Here is a 23,874-nt window from a genome sequence, read left to right as displayed (position 1 = left end):
TTGAATATTTAGGATCCAAGTTATCCATATAATAAATAACATCATCGTAAATAAAAACAGGAATTTCATCAATTTTTAAAGATAACCAATTATGAATGTCAGACCAAAGGACTCTGTAAAAGAGCAATTGAAAAAAAGATGTTCAATGGTCTCGGCCTCCGAGGAACAAAATATGCAAGGATCAACTTCCAATTTAAACCTTCTGTGTAACAAATCATTAACAGGATATATATCTGATGCTATTTTAAAGTGGGTTTCCTTTACTTTAGGGGCAATTTTGTCTACAATTTAATAGGCTTTAATAGTCTTTTATTCGGTTTTGAGTATTACATCTTTTTGTAAATTAGCTAATTTATTAATATAAGAGTTAGGATTATGCACTGAACAAGAAAAAGTTAATTTAAAAAAAATGTTTCAAGCCCAATCAGACTGTACATTGTAAACCGTGACACCACTTCAGTATTCATTACCATTCCAGATGTGATGCGTTGAGAGATGGAGTCAAATCTCTGGGAGAGTTTCTCCACTTTGGGTCCCACCTGAGCCTGGCAGTTCTCCCCCCTGGTGGACATGAGCTCCTGCGCCAAAGCTCTCACCTCATCCATCTTCCCCTTGGTTAACGCCAGCTCTGCACGCAGAACCTGCAACACGCCAACACAGGGGGCCGAATATGTGGTCCCAGAAAGGAAAGCAGGTATTAGTGTCTGTGTGTTTTTACAGTGGGTACACGTGGTGTTTCTATGGCCCGAACAGAACCGGCACAAGGCATAAGCGAACTAAGCGGCTGCTTAGGGCCCCGTGACCACTAGGGGGCCCCCCAAGAGTTAATAAAAAAAAGAGTGATGATTCATACATTATCAAAGGTATGTTATTGTACAAAAACATAATCATTAATATTATTACATAAACAATATTATGTTAAGAGACTAGAGTAGATACTGCCTCTCGGCTCCAGAGCTCCACTGGTAATGTGTTCATTCAACCCTGCATCGCGCACGGCGCACGAATAAGGATTTTTATCTAAGTTGAGTGAGTTTAATTATAGTTCTAGTTTTTGTAGTACTTTGTTGTTGCACTTAATTGTTGTTGTTCCACTTCAAATTGTTTTTGCAAATTGCTGTTGTAGTTTGTTTAAAACCAAAAATAAAGTAGATAACGTGTTTACAGTAAATGGTTTATAAATGATCTATTTGATTATTTTGTTTCTTTTACTAGGCTTACACTGTAGATGACACTCAGTATCACACTCAGTACTATATCACTTTAAATATTAAGTGTAAATCAACCCCAGGCTGCTCTTGTAGCTGAATTTGCTCCCATTTCAGATTAAAAACCATAGATGGGTAAAAACATGCCAGGCTGACAATAGGATGATGGAAACAACACTGCTGCAACTGTGCAGCTCTTTCACCTTTTATCTGTTGCTTCTCTGTGTGGCCAGTAGGGGCAGTTGCTGACTTTGATCAATATTAATTGAAAGATTTTTCTGCAAGTTTGTTAATCTGTTGTAGCTTCCATGGTCTTAATCACTGTGGATTACAATCTAACTACAACAAGAAGTTCTTACATCTAGTTTTACAAGTGTATTTGTAATGACAGGGAAGAACTTGAAATAAGTTTATAGTGGGTGTGGGAATGATCAATAATCAGTATTATTGGCAGTAATAGAGGGCCCCAAAATCAAATTTTGCTTATGGAGGCTTGGGCCGGCCCTGGGCCCGAGTTTCTATTTTATACGCTTTCAAATGCTTCAATATTTTTCCTCAAAACTGTAACGAGTCCCTTTTTATATAAAAAGATCAGAGAATGAACGGTGACGTGCCTCATATGTGCACCAACAAAAGCTAACTTCTTGTTCAGCATTTCTTATTCTGCGTCACTGATCAATAAAACCAGAAAAGCGAGGGATGTTTTTTTGGACTTTCAAGCAAAATAGACCATTTCTGACAGACAGAAGAAACATGTGTACTGTATGTGAAGTTTACAACCTTCAGTGCAGCGTCATTCGGTCCCTGACTTTCAATCTCATCCATCTTTTTCTCTGCTCCATCGATCCATTTGTTCACTTCCTCCATCTGTCTGTCCAACTTCTGCATCTGCTGCTGGTATTCCTGGCAGAGAGACAAGGAAAGAGATTGAATATTTGGACTATTTTTCGTACTGTAAACGGTGACACCGTCGAGACCTATTTTTATAGTTTGGAGCATAAAAATTAAGAATAAATGAATATTGCCAAAAGGAGATTTAAATTGTATTTCTGACCAGCAGAAGGTTGTGCCATTCCTCTGCCCTGGACGTGACTGCGATCCAGTTGCAGCGCAGCAGGCTGACTTTGTCATCCACCAGGCCCCCGTGGCCCCGCAGGACGGCCTTGAGGCTCTCGGCAAGGTCCATCACCACCTGCAGCTTCGGCTGACGCTGCTCTGTTTCCGCGTGGATCGACTGAGAGGACAAGACGCCATGTGATTTAGCATCAAATTGCTAGTGGCACTTCACAGACACAACGGCCCACTCAATACCCGCCCAGGTGAGACCCAAAATAGGATTAAAGCGTCAAGATTAGCACTGCTTCCCTCATATTGAATATGTCGTATGTTTGTTTTTTTTCTTTTTTTTGTCTGCATATATATTAATGGTTAATACCATGTTGGTAAAAACATAAGGCATATATATATATATATATATATATATATATATATATATGCATTTTTTGTGTATAATATATATCATATATATTTTAATATATCATATATATTTATTTTATTGATATATATATATATTTTTTTTTTTTTTTCAATAAAAAAATAAAAATAAAATAAAGTTCAATAAACTTTTTTTTTTTTTTTTTTTTTTTTTTTTAACGTGAAGGGGGGTGACATCTGTAAGAGAAAAAACAAACAGACACGAGAACAAGCAGAGACACAAACAGCAACCATTTCAGGTCCCTGAGACTGAATTAAAGCTAGACTACTGCGATTATCTGTCCCCCAAAACTGCGGAGTGAGTACTGTATGTGGGAGCAGATGTGTATGTCTGTATACAGGACTGTCTCAGAAAATTAGAATATTGTGATTTTCTGTAATGGCTTACAGCTTAAAAAAACTCAAATATCCTATCTCAAAAAGTTAGAATATTCTGGGAATCTTAATCTTAAAATGTAAACCATAATCAGCAATATTAAAATAATAAAAGGCTTGCAATATTTCAGTTGATTTGTAATGAATCCAGAATGTATGACATTTTTGTTTTTTTAATTGCATTACAGAAAATAAAGAACTTTATCACAATATTCTAATTTTCTGAGACAGTCCTGTCTGTCGTATGTTAAATACTTTAGTCGTGACAAGGTTACTGGGTGTAGTCTGTACCTGTGCCCAGGCCACCTCCGCCTCCAGGTCACTGGGCATCCCCTCCACAGCAGAGCGCCTGGTCAGCTCAGCATCCGTAGCAGCCAGCCACTCCGTCAGTCCATTCAGGTCCTTACACAACTTCTTTGATAACTTCAGACTCTTCTCAAGCTCCATTTTACTCTCTGTCACCTACAAACACATACAAAGGACTCAGGCCTGTCCAAAAGTAAATGATTTCTGGCATAAAATCCATTCAGAGTTAGTGAGGATTTTTGGGTCAGATGTTGCTTTTAACTGGGACAAACTTCTTTTTGGGTTTGTGCACTCTGTATCTATGGTTGTGGGATCAAGATACCTGTTTGGTTTGCTAAGTGTAGTTGAGGGAAAAGCTATTACCAAGAAGGGGCTTAAGCCAGATGATCCTTCATTAGATGATTGGTACGACATCATTTACGATATCTTTGTAATGGAGAGGATAACGTTCTCTATGAGGCTGCAACAATCCAAATTTGAAGCAATCTGAGAAGATTGGAAAAGTCATATTTCCCTAAGACGCCCCGCTTTTGTTTGAGATGTATTTCATTTACCCATTCATCTTTACATAAAGTTTTTGTTTTTTTTCTCTTTATCTTAATGAAAACACCCCTTGTGTATGTTTTTGTTCTTTTTTCTGTTTGAAGAAGAAAAAGAAAAAAAAGAAAAATGGATTGCAGTAGAGATATAATGTTGGTATGCTTATGTTAGGCTGCTGTAATGCTTCCGAATAATAAAAAAAAAACAAAAAAACAAAAGACTCAGAATCCATTAGGGGTGTAACGATACACTAATCTCACGATATTGAGGTCACGATAACGATACGATACGAAATTATAGCAGTATTTTTCTAACAACCTTGAATGAGGAACATATGACTGGAAAAAATTGTCTTTTATTTGAAAGACACAAAATACAAAACAATATTGTACGTTTGCCCTATTGTTACAGTTTGTAATGCTTTATAACTGTTTAAGTTTTAAAGAGAAAGCCAGGCCAACCATTTTCCACAAACTGAACTAAAAGTAAATGTCAGGTTTGCATTATGCATCTTCAGTTTCATTCAAGTACAAATATTTTGCCACAAACTGAATAGTTTCTCTCATGTATGATTTGACTTTTTTCTTTTCCAGAAATGTAACAACTAAAATTAAATAAATAAATAAAAGTAAATAAATACATACAATTTTACATCATAAAAAAGATTGATTCATGCTCACCTTATAAGTGTAAGAGATGATTTATTTTTGTTAAGGTTATTTTGGTAATTCAGGGTTCATTATTTTATAAATATATTCTTTATATTCTGATGTAAATCAGGGACTATAATGACACTAGTCAGTTTATCTGTAGTGATTAGTCTGGTTTAGATTGGGTGGAGTGATACGCCACAGTACGGCACTAGCTGCTGTGTTGATGTTCTAAAATCCTACACTGTTGAGGGACATTAAAGTACACTGGAACTCCGCAGAAGTTTCCCCGTGTTTATCCTACTCACCACCCCAAAAAGGTTTAATTTAATAAGGTAAGGCTTAACTCTACACCAGCCTTACATAAGTAAAGGTTCAGAGCTCAAAACCCTGCAAGAGTCCCGTAATCGGGACCGCAAAACGGTACTAGTTTCTTCTGAGCGGAGGAAGATTTTGGTACGCGCCCAATATCGCGATATAGTTTGTCACCTCCACGACACGAATCGTGACGTTTTTGTATCGCGAAATTTCGTGGCACGATACATTGTTACACCCCTAGAATCCATTTGTATGATCCTTTCATTTTTGTTGTCTCTCTGTGTGTGTGTGAGTGTGTGTGCGTGTGTGTGTGTGTGTGCCAACCTGTGCTCCCAGCTGATTGTAAAGCAGTTTAAGTGCTGTAACTCTGTCATCTAGTTCCTTCGGTTGCTCCGTCTGTTGCCTCTGAACAACCTGTCGACCCGTTTTAATCACCGTCTCCACCTCGCCTTTCACTTCACTCAGCGTCTTGTACAATTTCTGTCGGACAAAAACAGCTGCCATTTCAAAACAGAGTCCTTATCCCTTCAATAGTCGTCTGTGATGCAGTTACCCACCATGCACTGCTCCAGTTGTGACTGCAGCACGTCCTGCTCCACACTATGGATGTCCAGCAACCCCACCTGAGCTTTGACCGCCGCTAGCACCTGCTCGCACTCGGCCAGCCGAGAGTCAAAATTAACCGGCTTCTGGAACAGACGGAACTTTGTCCACACGTCCGCCAGCATTTTCTAGGAAATAAAACAACACTCAGGAAAGGAACGCAGACATTTATCATCCAGTAGGAAAATTACAAGATTTTGATGCATTACTCTGCTTGCAATGATCTTAAAATCAATTCTAATGTTCACCTTTAAACGTTAGTAATTTCCGAACTTTCTTACACTCAGTTAGCTTCACTTGCGCTAGTTTATTTCTCTATGACTGATCCTTCATCTGTGTTTCTGGAAGCAAACTGGACCCAGTTTCCTTCGGTTCTATGTTGGATCTTTATTTCCATTTCCAGCACTTCTATTGTTGTGTTGCCAACTGATTTCAGTTGGGGATCACATTTGCATCATGTTTTGGACTTCCTGCCACCACAGTAGCAGTTGTACGTTTTACAAGACTCCTCTGTTCCTTATTAGTTATTTTCGGTGTAATCTGAACTGGAATTTTCTTGTGGGATGCCGGTGGAAAGTGATGATCCAATGCTGGTACTGTAGAATCACTGAGAGGATTTCTGACTCTTTGTTAACGTTCAACCAAATGCTATAAAACTGAGAAAATGACTTTAAACATCCTGTGAATACAACTCAAGACCTTTTAAAAGGTAAAGAAATAGAATATTCTCTAATGGTAGTCAGTTGTGCAATCTCTACCTAACACAACACACTTCTTAGTTTAGAGAACATTTGTTGGTGGCGTAGTGGGTTAAGCAGCGGCTCATATACTGAGCCTACAGTCCTCCTGCAGCGGTTGCAGGTTCAAATCCTGGCCTGTGCACCTTTGCTGGATGTTGTCCCCATTCTCTCTCTCTACCCCCTTCCTGTCTGCAACTTGAATAAAGGGCCACTAGAACCATTGATGTCAATAAACACCTGGGTTAAATCCATCTGCCCCATGATCTTCTGGGAATGTTCTTTGTCCTGGTTCCTTTTCCTCAGGTCCTCCAGGGTTGCTTCATGGCCACTCAGCTCCGTCTGGATTTTCTGTCACACACACACACACGCAATTATTTATCTTAAGTGAAGCCATTGTACAAATGCATTGATATGCAATGGCAGCGACAGGTGACTCAAACATTTCAGGATATAGTATCACATTCAAAAACCCTCATTTCTCTCATAACTACTAATGGTTCTTTTCCACTAGTACCTACTCAGCCCGACTTTACTCGCCTCGGTTTGGTTCTTTTCCACTAGGGGTCTAATGTGCTGAGTAGATACTTTTTCTGTAACTATTCTGCTGAGGTTCTAAGCAGCTGAGTCGGGTTGTGACATCATCACACTACAGGCCACCGATTGGTCGGGGGGTTGGAGTCAGACGTCTGAGTCAGGAGGAGGAAATCAGTGAAAGAGCCACTCTGACGGCTTCTTGTTTATTTTATTCTTCAGGCAATGGCAGCGTAAAAGTCTGTTTGGTCGTCCAACTCTGAGGTGCAGATGTTCATAAACCTGGTGCTGAGGAGAGAATTAAAAAGGGATCTAGACGGGCGATAAGGAACGACCAGATCCACCAGGAGCTCTGTCACTTCATAGCTGCTCCAAGCTGACTTTTCAGCAGCGCTGAGACAAACAAAATTAAATTAAAAAAAAGCGTTGCCGCTTGAAGCTTCTCTCTCTCTCATTTTTTAACTTGATATCAAACACAAGCCACAGACCCAGCAGCACATCTATCATCTCCTCCAGGTTCTACATCTTTAGTGTTGTTGTCTTCTTCATTTAGATCACACAATCAAATACGTCCCAGCAGCTTCACTCCAACCCGTCTACTTCTGATCTGGGTGTTGAAAAGAAACGAGGGCGAGTCGAGTCGAGACGAGTCGGAGTGAGTAGGTACTAGTGGAAGCGCCATAAGTAAACAGTTTTCCTTCCTCATGAGCTATTATGGTGTCATAAGGTACTGAGGCATAGTGTTACTTCCTGACATGCTAAAAGTCTGTTTTAAAATAACATCATGCCCCAATGATGCATATTTTTAAAAATTCATATCAATTTTTCCCAAGAATGTGTAAAGGACCAGAAGAATGTGGACCAGTCTCAAACATGTTACACGTGGAGGCACGGCCGCCGATAGGGGGGGACAAACGGGTCTGTTGTCCCGGGCCCAGGGTAGGGGGGGGCCCAGAACTGAAGAAAAAAAAAAAATGTTTTTAATTCTCATTAAATTATGGGATAATTTTTCAAAATGTTTCAAAATATGCCTATTTGTGGAAAAAAAATATGTAGTATTTGTTTTCTTCCTAATTGTCCTTGTGGTCAAGAACCCCCAACACAAAAATTGACGTTATCATTTAATTCAACCATTAGAATGGTCAAAATGTCCGGTCAGCACAAGTCTGGTGCTCAGAAAAGAAGAGAAAAGAGAAGAAGAGAAGAAGAAAATAGAGGCCTCAGAGATTCTCTACACAATTATTTTAAAAAGGGGGTGACGGTGAAGCTGGAATTAATAAAGTCAGCGTAGAGCAAGGTAAGAAACAGTTACAATGTTTACCAACCTTGTAACTTAACCTAACTGGCTAGCTCTAATGTTAACGTCCATTAGCTTGTATAAAAACCTGAAGAGCAGAGGGAGAGGAGAGGAAGAGGGAGAAGGAGAGATCCGTGCGCAGGGGGGGGCCATCTTAGATTATTTTGTCCCGGGCCCCGGCAGGACTGTCAGCTGGCCTGCGTGGAAGTAAAGTGGATGCCGCTGGCAGAACAGGACAGAAGTGTGGCTACCTGAGCTTCCTGCGGGATCTGCTGGGCATCGATACGGTCAGCGAGGTACGCAGTGAGGTGACGGTCCGTGTTGGCCAAAGAGTCCTGGATCTGTCTCAGTGTCTTGTCATTCTCCAGGGCCCACTGCATATTCCTCTCCAGTTCCTTCTGCTTCAGCGCAGCCTGGAGAAACAAGAAACACAGTGTCAAATTAAAGGAGCAAAATATTTAAAAAAAAACAGCTTAGGGAAAATACAATGATTATTTAACATTTCTTAGCTTCTGACATGTTGCCTTTGAGCTAGGAACACCCTCAATTTCAGCATTGGAACTGTTCTTCTGTACTGTTTGATTTGAATTTTGATTTTTTATTTCTAACATGCATGTCAAATAAAAATGAATACAAAAAAGTAAAAAAAATAAATAAAAATACATAAATACATATATATATATATATATATATATATATATATATATATATATATATATATATATATATATATATATATATATATCAAGAGTTTCAATAAACTTAGTTATAAAACAAACATAATCAAACACCCCTACTTTAATAACTATTAGATATTGTGATATAATACTCAATTATATCTATATATAAATATAGTCAAAAACAAAACAAATCAAAGCAAACAAAATAAATGCCCAGAATTTAGTTGTGCTACAATGTATCCATGTACTAATAGAAGTAATTATAAGGCATAGTATTACATTATCATTACTTTACAATAATACTACAATATAATAGAGAACAATAGACAGCAATGGTATAACAATATACTTGAATAACTATATAAGAGTAGATGTGCTGTTAGCGTATTGTTGATATTCTAACCTGTGCATTTGTCTATAATTTCTGTACAAAACTTAAAAAGATTATTCTTTGCATATACACAATATACACGCAAGTCAAAATTATCTACACACAAGTACCCCACCACCAAACACAACCCTTATACCGTCTTGTAGGTCGGAGTCCGAAGTTTCTCCCTCATATTGTGTTTGTGTGAGCCCCTGCACCTTCGTCAATAACGGGACCGGTAACCAGTCCGTCTGTCGTCTGTCTGATGTCAACGTTATGAAACTACCACGTTTCCTGTGACTCTTTTCCCTCGTCATTCACTGATTACGAGATTAACTAGGGAACGAACCAATGGCCCCAGGCAGAAATCTTAATGAGCTTGAGAGTAAGTGAGTGTATGTATGTGTGTAGTTACAGGTGAGCTCGCTAATCCCACACAGAAGGATAACGGCTCTAAGAATAGCCCTGAGTCTCCTGAGGAACACACAATGTTCTCCAATGTTCAACAATGGAGTTATTAGACTGTTTCTTCAATTACATACAATAAACGCAAGGTAAAATTGTTAAAAAGCAAATAAACTGAGGGTTTAGCTACGTTGTGTTTGAAACGCTCTCACAATATAGTGTCATCATGGGAAGAGGATTTGCTAATACACTTGCTATTATTGCTTTTTTTTTTAGTTTAGTTTAGTTTATTTTGTTTTGGTAATTTACATTTTAAGATGTTTGCATATGCACACTGTATATGTATACACACAGGTATAAATATATATATTATATATATGTACACATTTCCTTTTTTTTTTTCTTTTTGACCAAAAAGGTATAGGCTGAAGCCTCATGGCTTATTTTGCCTATCCTTTTATACAAAAGGAAGACTTCAGAAACAAAAAGATACTAATTTAAAGAAAACGAAACGAACGAACAAAACAAAGAAAATGAACAAAGAAAATGAACAAAGAAGAGAAGAAATACATTTGGTCACTCACGATTGAGAACAGCTGCAGGAGGAAAGTTGCATAATTTAGACAGTTTAATATGAAGATAATTTATATTATTGTTCTATATTTATCTATTATTTTAGATTTATAATTTTTTTTTAATTTGTAAATTGAGCTACTTTTTTTTTCTTTGCACCTGTTAAAGCTGATGTTTACTTAAAAACATGGAAAAGTAAGCATTAAGGTGAGAAAGAACTTGTGCTCTCTGTCTACAAATCACATCATTTAGCTGCATAATTCTTTCATAGGTACGTGTGTTCATTTAATCTTTCATTATCACTGAAACAGATATACAGTATATGTGTACATACATACACTGTGAAGGTGCACAACATACAAAAAAGATGAGAGAGGCCTGTAATTTCCATCATAGATAACTTCAACTATGAGAGACAGAATGGGGAAATCACATTGTAGGATTTTTACTGAATTAATTGGTAATTTCCTCAATAAAATAAGTATTTGGTCACCTACAAACAAGACTTCTGGCTTTCACAGACCTGTAACTTCTTCTTTAAGAGGCTCCTCTGTCCTCCACTCGTTACCTTTATTAATGGCACCTGTTTTAACTGGTTATCAGTATAAAAGACACCTGTCCACAACCTCAAACAGTCACACTCCAAACTCCACTATGGCCAAGACCAAAGAGCCGTCAAAGGACGTGAGAAACTAAACTGTAGACCTGCACCAGGCTGGGAAGACTTATAACGTGATAAGTTTGTATATTGTAATAATGTGAAAAATTTCACGTTATAATGTGATAATTTATTGTTCTAACAATAAACTTTTCACGTTATACCGTGATACTGATATTTTTTTCTTTTTCTGGGGTGGCAGCACTACGCCTCCGTACTGTCTCTGCATGAATAATGTGAAAATATTTTAATAAGCCAAATGGGATAATGCATAAATTATCACCCACCCACTTGTAATTAAAGTGTACAAATGAAAGAAGATAGACACTAATCAGTGAGCTATAGAGGTTTAAGCTGAATTAGGTCAGCAGTTATGTTATGCTAATCGTAGTTTATGCTTAGCAAATCTCATGGATTCTGCAACAAAAGATCTCAATATTCGTTTTAAAAATGTTTTACATATGAAAGTGAAAAGTATTTGGAAAGTGGTTCATTTATAAAAGCATAAAAAACATTAGACAATGTGCAAATAGGGTAGAAAGTTCATGCTCTCAGATTTAATTTTTGGATTGTCACACATTTAGAAACAATAGTTCTTAAATTTTAACATGTTCTATTTCAGGGGTCAGCTCATCTCTGGATCGCTCTATTATTATTCATCAACAAAGTAAGATCTGTAGTTAATTCATGTGGCTATGGTGAAATTATTATGGCATTTACATTTATTTTGGTCTGATTTCACAGGCCAAAATAAAATAATCAAATACCATAATCATTTTGATAGCTTTATTGATGATGCAAATGAAGTCAGAAGAAGCTGGATGAGTTTTGAAGAGAGTATTTGATCTTACCCTTGCCATCAGTTCATCCCATCGAGTATTGAAAACATCCAGTTTTTGCTGAATCAGTTCATCCAGAACGCCCCCGTCCATCAGTGTCTGCGCCAGCTCACGGATTTGGTTCCTGTTGTCTTCAGGGTGTTGCAAAAGAACCTCTATGCTCTGTACACATTAACACACAGAGCAAACAATTAGAAACATAAATAATCATAAAACATTTCATTATTATCACAATGATTCCCATTTGTACTGATAATAGGCAGCTACTTTCAGCAAGTTGCATGTATCCTTTCTTTGCACTCAGTCTAATATTTTCTTTGAAAGTGACTTATAATTAGAAAGGACAGTATCATAAGCCAAAAAGGTGTGTTCAAACCTTTCTTTTTTATTTGGTACCTTTATTAAAACAAACCTAAGTAACCCTTTCCCACTGCGAATAGAGTCCAGTTTATGCTCTTAGGGCTACAAATGCTGAGGTAACTGCAGATATGTTCAAACAACTACAAACATCCAGGGAAAAAGCCTTAAAGCTCAAATACATGAAGAGAGATAATTACACTGTATCCTACAGACCATGTTGGACCACACTTTCTGATGATCAGGCTAGATCAAGGGTCAGCAACCCAAAATGTTGAAAAAGCCATATTGGACCAAAAACGCAAAAACAAATATGTCTGGAGCCGCAAAAAATGAAAAGTCTTGTATCAGCCTTAGAATGAAGGCAACACATGCTGCATGTTTCTATATTAGTTATAACTGGGGGGAGATTTTTTTTTTCATTATGCACTTCGACAAAAAAGTCGAAATGTCGAGAAAAAAGTCGAAATGTTGAGAAAAAAGTTGAAATGTCGAGGACATATACAAAATGGCGAGAAAAAAGTCGAAATGTTAAGACAAAAATCGAAATGTTGAGAAAAAAATGAAATGTCGAGGAAATAGTCAAAATTTCGAGAAAAAAGTCAAAATTTAGAGAAAAAAATCGAAATGTCGAGGAAATAGTCAAAATTTCGTGAAAAAGTCGAATTGTTGAAAAAAAGTCGAAATGTTGAGATTAAAAAAGGAAGAAAAAAAGAAGAAAAAAGGAAAAAAAAAGAAGAAAAAAGAAAAAAAAAGAAGAAAATAAGGAAAAAAAAAGGTCAAACATTTTTGAAAAAGCTCCAGGAGCCACTAGGGCAGCGCTAAAGAGCCGCATGCGGCTCTGGAGCCGCGGGTTGCCGACCCCTGGGCTAGATTATTTCTTTGATTAAATCATAAACTCAGCCCCACAGAGCAGAGAATGAGCTGCAAGCCGTCCTACAAGATTGACAAAAATCAGTCAATATCACTAGATTTTGCTTGCAAGTTTTTGCTGTCAGTTTTGGCCTGTCAAAGACACCAGGGGCCTCATGTACAAAGACTTGCGTGGATTTCCTACTGAAACATGGCGTACGCTTAAATCCAGAAAACGTCCTACGCACAAAAAAATCCAAATGTATGAAACTGTGCGTAGGCATGAATCCAAGCACATTTCCTTTGTACATCCCAATCAACGTGGAATTGAGTGCACATATAGGAGTACCAGACTCCTCCCTGTCCACGCCCACATTTAAATATGCAAATGTATTTAAATAGGCCCTCGAGGGGCCGGTTTCCCTGTTTAACTGCACCATGATACAAGGAGCTGTGTCATCAACAGAACTATCCAGACTTTGATGACAAGCTGGTGACGATCATTAATTAGAATCAGGTGTGTTAAAGCAGTGAAACATCTAAAACATGCAGGACATCGGTCCTTCTGGGATTCAGTTTGATACCTGTGACATATTTTTTTTTAATATTCTTTATTTCATTCAAAAAAATAAAATAATTCAATACAAATACAAATGTTCTTAACTCGTGAATGAAAAGCAAGCAGAAAGAAGAATAATCTTATCTGATCTGCCCCTTTTTCCAAGAAATAACTTAAATTAATCATATAATCTGTACATTAATGGAATGAAAATGCTTCCTGTTAACGTACACATATTCATCCAGTGATGGTGCTTTTATAGCAATGTGTGTGCAGTCGATAGCTCCGATTACATTAGGAAAACCGGCTAAATATTCTTTCTCTTCTTACTGCGCCATTTGCGATATCTTCTAACACTGCCAAAGCTGCCATTGTTGTTAACGGTATTTCTGCACCACTTTGCTTTTATATCCACTCGTGTAATTGCAGACAGTTGAATGTGTTAATTGTTCATCAGTGTGTCTCTGATGTGCACATCACTCTGAGGTCTAATTGTTTTCACATTATTAACAGTTTCCCAGCATCACCACTAAGTGTCGCCAACGGACCAATAGCTGTGGAAACGTGCGTACGCCAGCCATGAAGTCGGCGTCGGGCACCGCACATTTCCACGGTCATTTCACTCTTGATACATCTGAACGTTTGCGTGGAAAAGGGCGTACGCCACGTTTTTGTGCGTACGCACCCTTTGTACATGAGGCCCCAGGTCTGCTAAACATGCTTTTAGAAGAAAAGGTTAACTGAGGCCTCTAGTCTGAGATATGGCTTTTGGCTTTTCTGCAACTACTCAAACCACTGCCCTGTCTGACGTTGGGGTAACATTACTGGGACCACTAATAGGACGACAGGCAACATGTTTTCCTCATATGACTGAATTTCCATGCCGTAGAATGCACTTCTATCCCGTCCCAGACTGATGAACAGCAACAATTATCTCTCTAAAATCCAGAAAACTGCTAAATCTTTTTAGCTGATCACATTTAAAAAATATCTATCAACTTCTTACTCTATTAATCCCTATAGGAATCTGTAAAGCTATAGTGAGTTTTAAAACTACCTTCATTTTGAATTTATATTTGTTTAATAAAAAACAAGTAAACGAAACAAAACAGAAAAAAGAACTGTAGTATGCTATTAGTTGGATTTTTATTTTGTCCAGAAACAAAATGTCACACTACTTTACCTCCCTTCTTCCTTTTTTTAACCTACCTACCCATCTGCCTATCCACAATGTGCCAACCACAGAACATCAAAGAAATCCTTGAAAAAATTATTTTCAGACATTTTTGTAGACGTGAAAAGATCAGCAGCACAAAAAATGTGGCTCGTTGGTCTAGTGGTATGATTCTCGCTTAGGGTGCGAGAGGTCCTGGGTTCAATTCCCAGACGAGCCCCAGTTGGTCTACCTGTATGTTATGTATAGGCTTGCCACCTGTCCCTTGAAATATGGAATTGTTACAGAATTAACTTGTCTGCATTCCGTATTGAACCAATACGGGACATATATTATGCTCTTATTTATTGATATCATAATATACAGGTGAAGGTTTGAATTTGAAAAATTTGAATATATTGCAAAACTTCATTAGTAGTAAATTCAACTAAAGTTGAAACAAATATATTATTTCCCACTACATTCAAAGTGAGATATTTCAAGCCTTTATTTGTTATAATTTTGATGATTATGGCTCACAGTTTATGAAAACAAAAAATAAGAAATCTAATTTTTTTTTAAATATTTTATGAAATCAATAAAGAATTAAATCATCAAAATGATAACAAAGGTATAACATATCTTGCTTCGCATGTAATGAGACTATGTAATGTATTAGTTTCACCTTTTAAGTTGAATTATTGAAATAAATGAACTTACACCATATTCTAATTTCCCGACCTTCACCTGTTATTATTATGCATCTTGTCTGATGTGGACATACATAACATAGGAGGATATTTCAGTTGCTAGTATGGTTGTCTGTCTGTACAGTCATGCAAGTTCAATGCTATTAAAGAACTTTAAACTTTAAATCAAAGCATTTAGTTTTTTTCATATAAAATAAATACATTTCTAAGCAGTTTAGAAGTTTGGGTAATGTCCCTTTTTTATGGCACGTGCGCTGCTGAAATCGGGGCGTCCCTTATTTCCATTTCTGAAAGGTGGCAACCCTAGTTATGTACCCATCTTAATTTGTGTAAATGTATTTTATGGCGGGTTGTAGTCTAGTGGCTACAGAGGTGGGCTTGGGTCTGGAGGACGTAGCTAAGAAAGGTCAATGAATCGCACAATGCAACGGTTATACATATCTATAGGAGTCATACAGGAGAGGTGATCTGCCTATTTTAAGCAAAGATAACAGTTTTTAGAGGTCTTAATCAAATATCTGACACATTCTGGAGAAAATACTGTAAGTGGTCTTATAATGTCTTTACAGCTCTGTAGAAATCAGCATATTTAAGGGGGTGGAGTTAGTTAGGGACTCTATCCCTCTCCTCTGACAGAGGATCCAATATCTTAGCTTGTTCACATTATCTTCGACAAAGGCATATTTGTCCAACATATGATTAAAAAAAATGAGCAGTTTGGGCATACTAGATATGGTGGTGGGGTGTCCTTTTACTTGAGGGTTCTACTGCACTATATTTTACTGTTCGTAGGGCTGCAGTTTTCTGGACAGGTCTCTGGTGTTGCTCCAAAGATCTGCTGAAGCCACTCTCCCAGCTTGGAGATCACAGGCCCAAGTGCTCCATGACCAATGTTGCCTTCATCATTCACATCTGTTCCATTTCTTCCTTTAACCCTAACCCTGGATTCACACTGCGTCCGGCTGCCATTCATTGTCTATGAAAGCGCGCTGCGAGAGACGTCGGAGGCCATGGAGGCGTTGGAGGCGTCCAGAGCGTCAATTTGAAGTTGAAAAATCTCAACTTTATGCAAATGAGCAGCGGCGACGCCAAGGCGTCGTCCAATCACAGACCGGGATTCCCAAAGCAAGAAGCCTCAATGCAGATTGTACTTTCATGTACACACAAACGTACACTCATGCACATGCATACATGAGCATAGCTGTGCACTAACAAACTTATTTTATCAGGAATTAATATATTTCATCCAGCAAACTGACATTTTTGCCGATTTTACTGCCGTTTTTACCTGAACTGCTCATGTGAAACACGTAACTGATGGTTGAGGGGCTGCATGGTCTGAACTATTTTATTTGCTACATCGATCCAACGCAAAATAAATTGCTTATTAATCACAAAACACAGTTTAAACAATATGACCAAATCCGCTACGACCCGATGTGTCAGTGTTCACCACAGACAGACTGCAGCTTCACCGGGACCAACGACTCCCCGATGGTTGCTGTTGATCCAGGACCGACCTTGTTAAGGAGCATCAAACTCACTCTTATCTATGCGGAAATAACGCTGAAATATAAAGAAGGGTTCCCAAAGTGTGATCCATGGTGAAAGAGGAAACTGAAGATTTGCACGCTATATATAGATATATGTAGCACTTTGTTCTCTCCAGTTCTGCAACGCAGCTTGAAGCCCCGCCCACTGATGATGCAGACGTCCTGAGCCTCCACAGGAGATTTTTGACGCTTTCAGTGTGAATCCAGCATCCAGTATTCTTCCACAGAAAGCTTACCAGAACCACAGTATATTTGCTCTTTCATGCTCTTGGACGTATCTCCCACCTTGACTTTTCCAACCTATACTCAGCACAGATGTGTACACTATTCCAGCTACAATTACAGTTGATAAATGGTGTTATAGACCCTGGCCTCTCTTGCTCCCTTCCTCTAAGCATGTTTTTCTATAGCTATGATTAATATGTCAGTGCGGTCCTTCAGATGAGCCTTTGGCCATGCTGGGTGGGTTCTTTTGTTCTGCCAGACGCTCATGGAGAGCAGTTAGTTTCTTCAGCCAGTAGCCGTTTATCGTGGCCAGGCTTGATAGTGTCCAACTTTTGACACTAATGGTGCTTTTACACTAGTACCTACTCAGCCCGACTCGACTGTGATCAGCCCTTAGATCCGCCAGCCATGGTGCTTCTTCCATATGTTTTTCTAGTACTATTGAGTCTTAGACCTGGGTGGGTTCATTCTCATGTTATTGTTCTGCCACTGAAAATACACTTTGGATGCTGTCAGTCATTGTTTGGCAGATTCTAGTGTGTAGGGTACTGGAGGTTTGTGGTATTTCTCACGCACTTGCTTTCTCACTGCACCTTTCAACTCTTTGGGCAGCTGGCCTGATCGGTTCAGTGATGGTTCTAGTAGGTATTGTTTGCAGCACTTAGCATACTCTATCACACTTTCAGTACACATAGACTCAAGGTTTCCAGTTTAGGGCATCTCAGATCAGCTAACCATGTGTTCAGGTTATTAGGGCTACTCAGTGTTCTTCTCTAGCGGCACATAACAAATAAGAGATGTGGCTCGTTGGTCTAGTGGTATGATTCTCGCTTAGGGTGCGAGAGGTCCCGGGTTCAATTCCCGGACGAGCCCCATTTGGACTACCTGTATGTAATGTACCCATGCAGGATTTCAATTACATTTGTAACATTTGCTAGTTTAAAAGGTCTGAGCTGGGAAACCTCCCCAGGTGTCTGGTATATAAAAACAGTTATCTTGAGACTGATTGTGCTGTTCAGTTATTAATTCCTGATATTCAGGTTCACGTGATATTCACGTTTTCATTTATTCATACTGATCATTTATTTATGTTATTAATTATAAATTAATAACTGTTTCAGACAATTATTAATAAACATTTGATAATTACAGAAAAATACTTTATTGGGCTGCTAAAAAGCAGCCCAATAAAGTGTGGTACTTTTACAAAAATTACTGTTCTACGGTATGTAAACCTTAACCAAAACCTGCATTTTATTTGGTAATGTAAAGCTTGTTTTGTTGACAAAATCTTGTCTGAAATACATTACTTTTGAAGCAGCTTAGTGGGACCTGCAGATATGTTATTACTGTTGTGATGAGGGTTATATGCTGCTTCTTGGGATGTGTGTTGCTATCTCTATTGCAATTCACTATTACCTGACTGATGTGCCTGTGCCTTTTTTTTTTTTTAATTTAAAATGTAATTAATCATTCTCATTACAATTCTTTATTTATTTTTTTGTAATTGTCTATTTCTGTCGTAGTTTTATTTTATTTATTTTTATTTATCTATATAATTATTTTATTGTGGTTGTTCTAGTTTTATATAAATTGTTTAGGTATGCTGCAATACTTAAGTGATCACTGTCTTTTTCTGTTGTTTTTCCTAAAAGAAAAATGTATGCTTAACTCTCTTTAAATGTTTTAATATAATTGTATACATCTGCAAAAACCAATAAAAAAGTTGAAAAAAAAAGCAATACTATACTACTAAAGAATGACTTTATAACTCCTCATTAGTGGAGTAAATAACAGTATTCTCTCTTTTACTTTACTCACATTCAGCGCCTCCTGCAGCCTTTCTGCTCCTCCTTGCAGATTTTCTGTCTCGTCTAGTTTCTGCTCCAGCTGGTCCAGGAAGGCATTTTCCTGCTCCAGGTAGGACAGTAACTCGCACCAAATGGCCCACACCTCCTGCAAATTACACGCATACGCACAAAAGAGTTAAAATGCTCATTGAATTCACTCTAATGATTGTGAGAATGTATGCTTTCAAAAGAAGAAGAACAAGTAAAGAACAGGAGAAATCAAACTGTAAGATCAAGGTTGGAGAGTGTATGTTCAACAAAGAACTGCAAGACGCAGAAGTATTTCTCATGAAAATGGGGAAAAAAAAGTGTGGGAAAAGAAATAACTTCATCCTTAGAACAAAAGACCATGGATGTCATCACCACCCTCTTCTAGTCTCACATGCTTGGCACTGTTTTTATGGGCTTCGTGATAAAGGGGGTGAATACAACATGCCAATTTTCAGTTTTTTATTTAAAAAAATAGCTTTATGTATATATTTTCTCATTTCACTTCACCAACTTAGACTATTCTGTTCTGATCCATCACATAAAATTTCTATTAAAAAGACATTGAACTAAAGGCTGCAATGAAACTAAATACGTAAAAAGTGAAGGGGGTGAATACTTTTGCAAGGCACTGTATATCCTGGACATGTCGCCTTTCCATCAGGTTTATATGGAGGCGAACAACTAATCCTACTCACACTCACACCGACTTACTAAAAAAGAGAAGAAAAAACAAACAAGTGACCTTGGACTGGAAGGAAGCTGGAGATTCTGAAGGAAAACCACCAGCACTGGGAAAACATAGAAACTACACACAGAGATGCCCAACTGCAATGCTAACTGCCTATTTCAAGGCATGTGAACTATTTCATCCTAAAGACTGGGTCTCTCTTCATTTCACAGTTTTTCTGAGGTTTAAAAAAACATTTGCAAATTAAAATGTTTCGGAAAAAACAAATTGCAACTGAGCATCAACTAATTAGCTTTTTTATATCCTGCAAACACCCTATGAAAAAAAAAAACACAAAAAGCAAAATCTAATTAAACCATACCTAATTTCTAACACCACATTACATCTTTATATATTGCGTACCTCTAGAGTTTTACATTTTCCATCCAGGCGACTACACAGGCGCTGATAATTGCCAGTCAGAATGTCAAGTTCCTGACGCAAAGCATCATGGGCCGTGGGAGGGGCCTTGCCAATGAAACTGTTCACACTTTCAGTCAGAAGGTTGACCTTTAGCTCCTTGGAGTGGACCTCTTCCTGGGCTCTCTGACACACAGACAGAAAAAGAGAGGATGATACGGAGTGTAATATCAGTTGTATGAAGTATAAACCTTATAAAGCTTTAGTATAAACTGGTTCAGGGTTTATTTGATATGTCCTAGGCCAGGTTTTTCATTTTATTATCTCTTACAATCAATCCATGGATGGAGGGATGGGTGGATGCATGGATGGGCATATAGTTTTAAAGGCCAAATAGCTCTCAGTAAAAGCTGATGGGTGATGTGTCACAATAACTGTAAATCCCAAAGTAAAAAAAAAAAAGGCAAATCTCCACTAAAACTGTGAAATAATAAAAAAATATGAAATCTTTCTGTACAATATTTACAGATGAAATTATATATTTTAAACAATATTAATTGTATTTATGTTTATTAGTTAAAAAATAAGGCAAATTAGTTAAGGGTAAGGTCATGGCACTGGTTGCAAAAGTGATGCCATCAGTGCCATGCTTGTCAATTATATTAATCCACAACAACTGAAAGTAAAAGAAGGGCATCTATGGACAATGGTTAAAAGAATATATAGTATATAAATAAATAAATAAATAACTAAATAAATGCACAATATAAACAAAACTAGCAAATTGATAAATGAACATGTGTAAGTAATATTTTGCAGCAACAAAAAATAAGCAGATTAATAAATATGGCTCAATATGTTTCGAGTGGGAGAAAAGGTCAAATGGCAAAAAAGGGGAACATTAGTGTCAATAAAATGGAATTCAGCTTTTAATTTCTCAGGTTGCAAATCAAGGGATTTATATTACAAAAGCCTTTGAGGAGATCACAAAATGAATAACGCCACAGAGACCAGCATCACAATTATAGCATAGTAATGTTACGCATGAGTGACAACTAATATTTTGGCTAAATAACCACCCCCCCCGGATAATCTTAGGATTGTACAAGTGGAACAGTCCTTTAACATCCAGGTGTTTAACATCAGCATTAATCAATTTAGAGCAGGGGTCTTCAACCTTTTTTAGCCCAGGGACCCCTTGGATGAGAAAAAAAGAGCAGGGACCCCCGCTTGTAATTCTTATTTTTTCCCTTTTTTTTTTAACATGTCAAGTTTTATAACTTTTGAATGTGTTTTATTCTACTTATATCACCTTATTAAGCAACTCCTGACTGGGTTATTAGCTACATGTGTTTATGGTTGATGAAACTTTGGTCTCGTCAGACGTGGAAGGAGTAACGTTAGGCCGAGCTGTAACGTTACAATCTCCAGCTTTAGGCTTTGTTATTGTCACAAATTTATCCATCAGGTCTAACTAGCGTTAAATATGAAATAGCCAAGTCAATTTTGCAACGAATTTTATTTTCTTAAACAGCTAGCTAGCTTGTCCTTCCACTCTAAAGTTGACATTAGTCACATCATTTATGTAGTTGTAGACTAACAGTGTTGGGTGTAACGCGTTACAAAGTAACAAAGTAACGCGTTACTGTAATGAGATTACATTCGCCAGTAACGCAGTAATGTAACGCGTTACAGTTGTAATTTGGGTAATCCCGTTATAGTGACTCTAAGACAAAAAAAAATACGTTACTTTAGTTACTTTAAGCTTTTCAGCTACATGTAGAACGGGAGAACAGAAAAGAAAATCAAACTTGCCTTTCATGCGTCTTCACCATGGATCTATTATGGTCTTCACGCGTTGCGCAGCACTTGTCTGTCTTAAGGCTGATTTATGGTTCCGCGTTAAATCGACGCAGAACCTACGGCGTAGGGTACGCGGCGACGCACACCGTACGGTACGCGTCGCCGCGTACCCCACGGCGTAAGTTCTGCGTTGGTGTAACGCAGACCATAAATCAGCCTTTAACATGATCTTACGGGATTTTACGGGATTCTACGGGATTTGACGGGACTTCTGGTGCTGATCTGGGCACTGCAGTAATAAGGTTCCAACTACAGGACTGTCTCAAAAAATTTGAATATTGTGATAAAGTTCTTTATTTTCTGTAATGCAATTAAAAAAACAAAAATGTCATACATTCTGGATTCATTACAAATCAACTGAAATATTGCAAGCCTTTTATTATTTTAATATTGCTAATTATGGTTTACAGTTTAAGATTAAGATTCCCAGAATATTCTAATTTTTTGAGATAGGATAATTGAGTTTTCTTAAGCTGTAAGCCATGATCAGCAATATTAAAATAATAAAAGGCTTGCAATATTTCAGTTGATTTGTAATGAATCCAGAATGTATGACATTTTTGTTTTTATAATTGCATTACAGAAAATCACAATATTGTAATTTTCTGAGACAGTCCTGTACATGTTGTTCATTGGCAATCGAGTTATGGTGCAGCTCAGCTGATATTGCGGAGTAATCCAAAAGTAATGTAACTAGTAATGTAACTAGTTACTTTCAGCAACCAGTAACTAAGTAGTGTAAGGGATTACTTTTTTTAAAAGTAACTAGTAATATGTAATGGATTACTTTTTTTGAGTAACTACCCCAACACTGTAGACTAAATAGTTATTGTCAAAAGACAATAGCATTGAAAATGGCATTGACAGAGTTGTTCTTATTTGAGGTACACAGCACTGGGCATTCTCACAACAGGGCGATGAACTCCTATAAATATAAATATACATACGCCCTGTGTTCTTTGATAATCTTCAGCCCCCCCATTACAAGCTCTGTGTCTAAACAAACAGTCACCTTGAGCTCCTCCACGGCCTTGCGCAGCTCTTCAGGTGTCTTGTAAGTGAAGTCTCTCTCCAGGTAGTCTTCCTCTGCCTGGTTGATCCACTCTTGCATCTCCTGCATCTCTTTCCTCAGTGCCATGGTCTTATCCAGACCTCCCTTTAGAGCTGACTTCTTTGCATATGCCTAAAAAGAGGGAGTATATAAATACTGACACAAGCAATCAATATTTTACAGGAATGTTGGAACATAGAGAGTAATTAAATGTAACTACTTGTTTGCAGACGATCTCCCACTGAGTATTGAGTTCATCCAGCTCTTTCTGGATGTGGATGGCATATGGGGGCTCGGCCTCCCCTTTGAGGTACAGGCCCACTTCGTTGATACCGTTGACACTGGGTTGGATGGTGTGGATGTCGTTCACCAGCGCCTGGCCAATCAGAAAGTAGGACGAGGTTACACAGGTAAAATTCTTAAGGTATAAAGTCCAGAGTAGGTAAAAAGATTTTTGGTCTCTCTTAGTGTTTTCCCTTTAGACATTGGTATTTTATGAACATGCAAGGCCTTACATTGAAGGTTGTTACAACCAGGGGTAAATATACAATACGGTACAGGGGTGTCAAACTATGGAATACATATTCCCATTTAGCAAAAAAATGCTTTTCTGTACAAGGTTTTAAAGGACGTCTGAAACACCACTTACTTTTTGTTTTGTAAATGGAACTGCTCTGGCATAAGTAATGGATGTGCTGAAAAATGTTATCGTCTTGTGTAATCTCCTTGAAATTATTTTTTGTTTGTGTTCATTTGATTTGTTATTTAGTCGTTTATTTTTTGTTTGTTTCTTAATTATTAAATTGTACTCTTTATCGTTATTCATATATCCGATCATTTTTCTATGTGTAAATTCTTTGTAATTTTCATTTAATTTCTATCATCTATAGATTTCTAACTGCTCATTTGTATATTTTGTTCTTATAAGTATGATATTAAATTTTATGTTAACTATAGGTGGAGGCGCCTGATAAGATCTTTGAGTTTTCGCCTCTTCCTGCACTTTAATTTGTAAAGTTGGTACTTTTATTTGTGT

General features: G+C 37.6%; 1 protein-coding gene and 2 non-coding genes across 5 annotated transcripts in view; 2 read left to right on the top strand and 1 right to left on the bottom strand.

Annotated features, from left to right (window-relative positions):
* dmd (dystrophin) overlaps positions 1-23,874 on the bottom strand; it is a 361,679-nt gene that overhangs the window by 129,280 nt on the left and 208,525 nt on the right. For all 3 annotated transcript variants that reach the window (XM_061715918.1, XM_061715919.1, XM_061715920.1), the window contains 13 exons: positions 23,059-23,214; positions 22,800-22,970; positions 19,928-20,110; positions 18,818-18,952; positions 11,600-11,749; positions 8,314-8,475; positions 6,472-6,582; positions 5,449-5,622; positions 5,216-5,371; positions 3,369-3,539; positions 2,263-2,442; positions 1,989-2,111; positions 471-641 (listed from right to left, as the gene is read on the bottom strand). In XM_061715918.1, the coding sequence (XP_061571902.1) occupies positions 471-641; positions 1,989-2,111; positions 2,263-2,442; positions 3,369-3,539; positions 5,216-5,371; positions 5,449-5,622; positions 6,472-6,582; positions 8,314-8,475; positions 11,600-11,749; positions 18,818-18,952; positions 19,928-20,110; positions 22,800-22,970; positions 23,059-23,214 (2,043 nt within the window). The remainder of the gene's footprint in view (positions 1-470; positions 642-1,988; positions 2,112-2,262; positions 2,443-3,368; positions 3,540-5,215; positions 5,372-5,448; positions 5,623-6,471; positions 6,583-8,313; positions 8,476-11,599; positions 11,750-18,817; positions 18,953-19,927; positions 20,111-22,799; positions 22,971-23,058; positions 23,215-23,874) is intronic.
* Positions 14,678-14,749, top strand: trnap-agg (transfer RNA proline (anticodon AGG)). Its single transcript has one exon. It is a non-coding gene; the product is annotated as a tRNA-Pro (tRNA).
* On the top strand, positions 17,798-17,869 carry trnap-agg (transfer RNA proline (anticodon AGG)). Its single transcript has one exon. It is a non-coding gene; the product is annotated as a tRNA-Pro (tRNA).

The sequence above is a fragment of the Cololabis saira genome, chromosome 24 (genome assembly GCF_033807715.1).
Source record: "Cololabis saira isolate AMF1-May2022 chromosome 24, fColSai1.1, whole genome shotgun sequence".
Lineage (NCBI taxonomy): Eukaryota > Metazoa > Chordata > Actinopteri > Beloniformes > Belonidae > Cololabis > Cololabis saira.
Note: the sequence above shows the minus strand (reverse complement) of the source record. Positions and strands in the feature narration are given on the sequence as shown.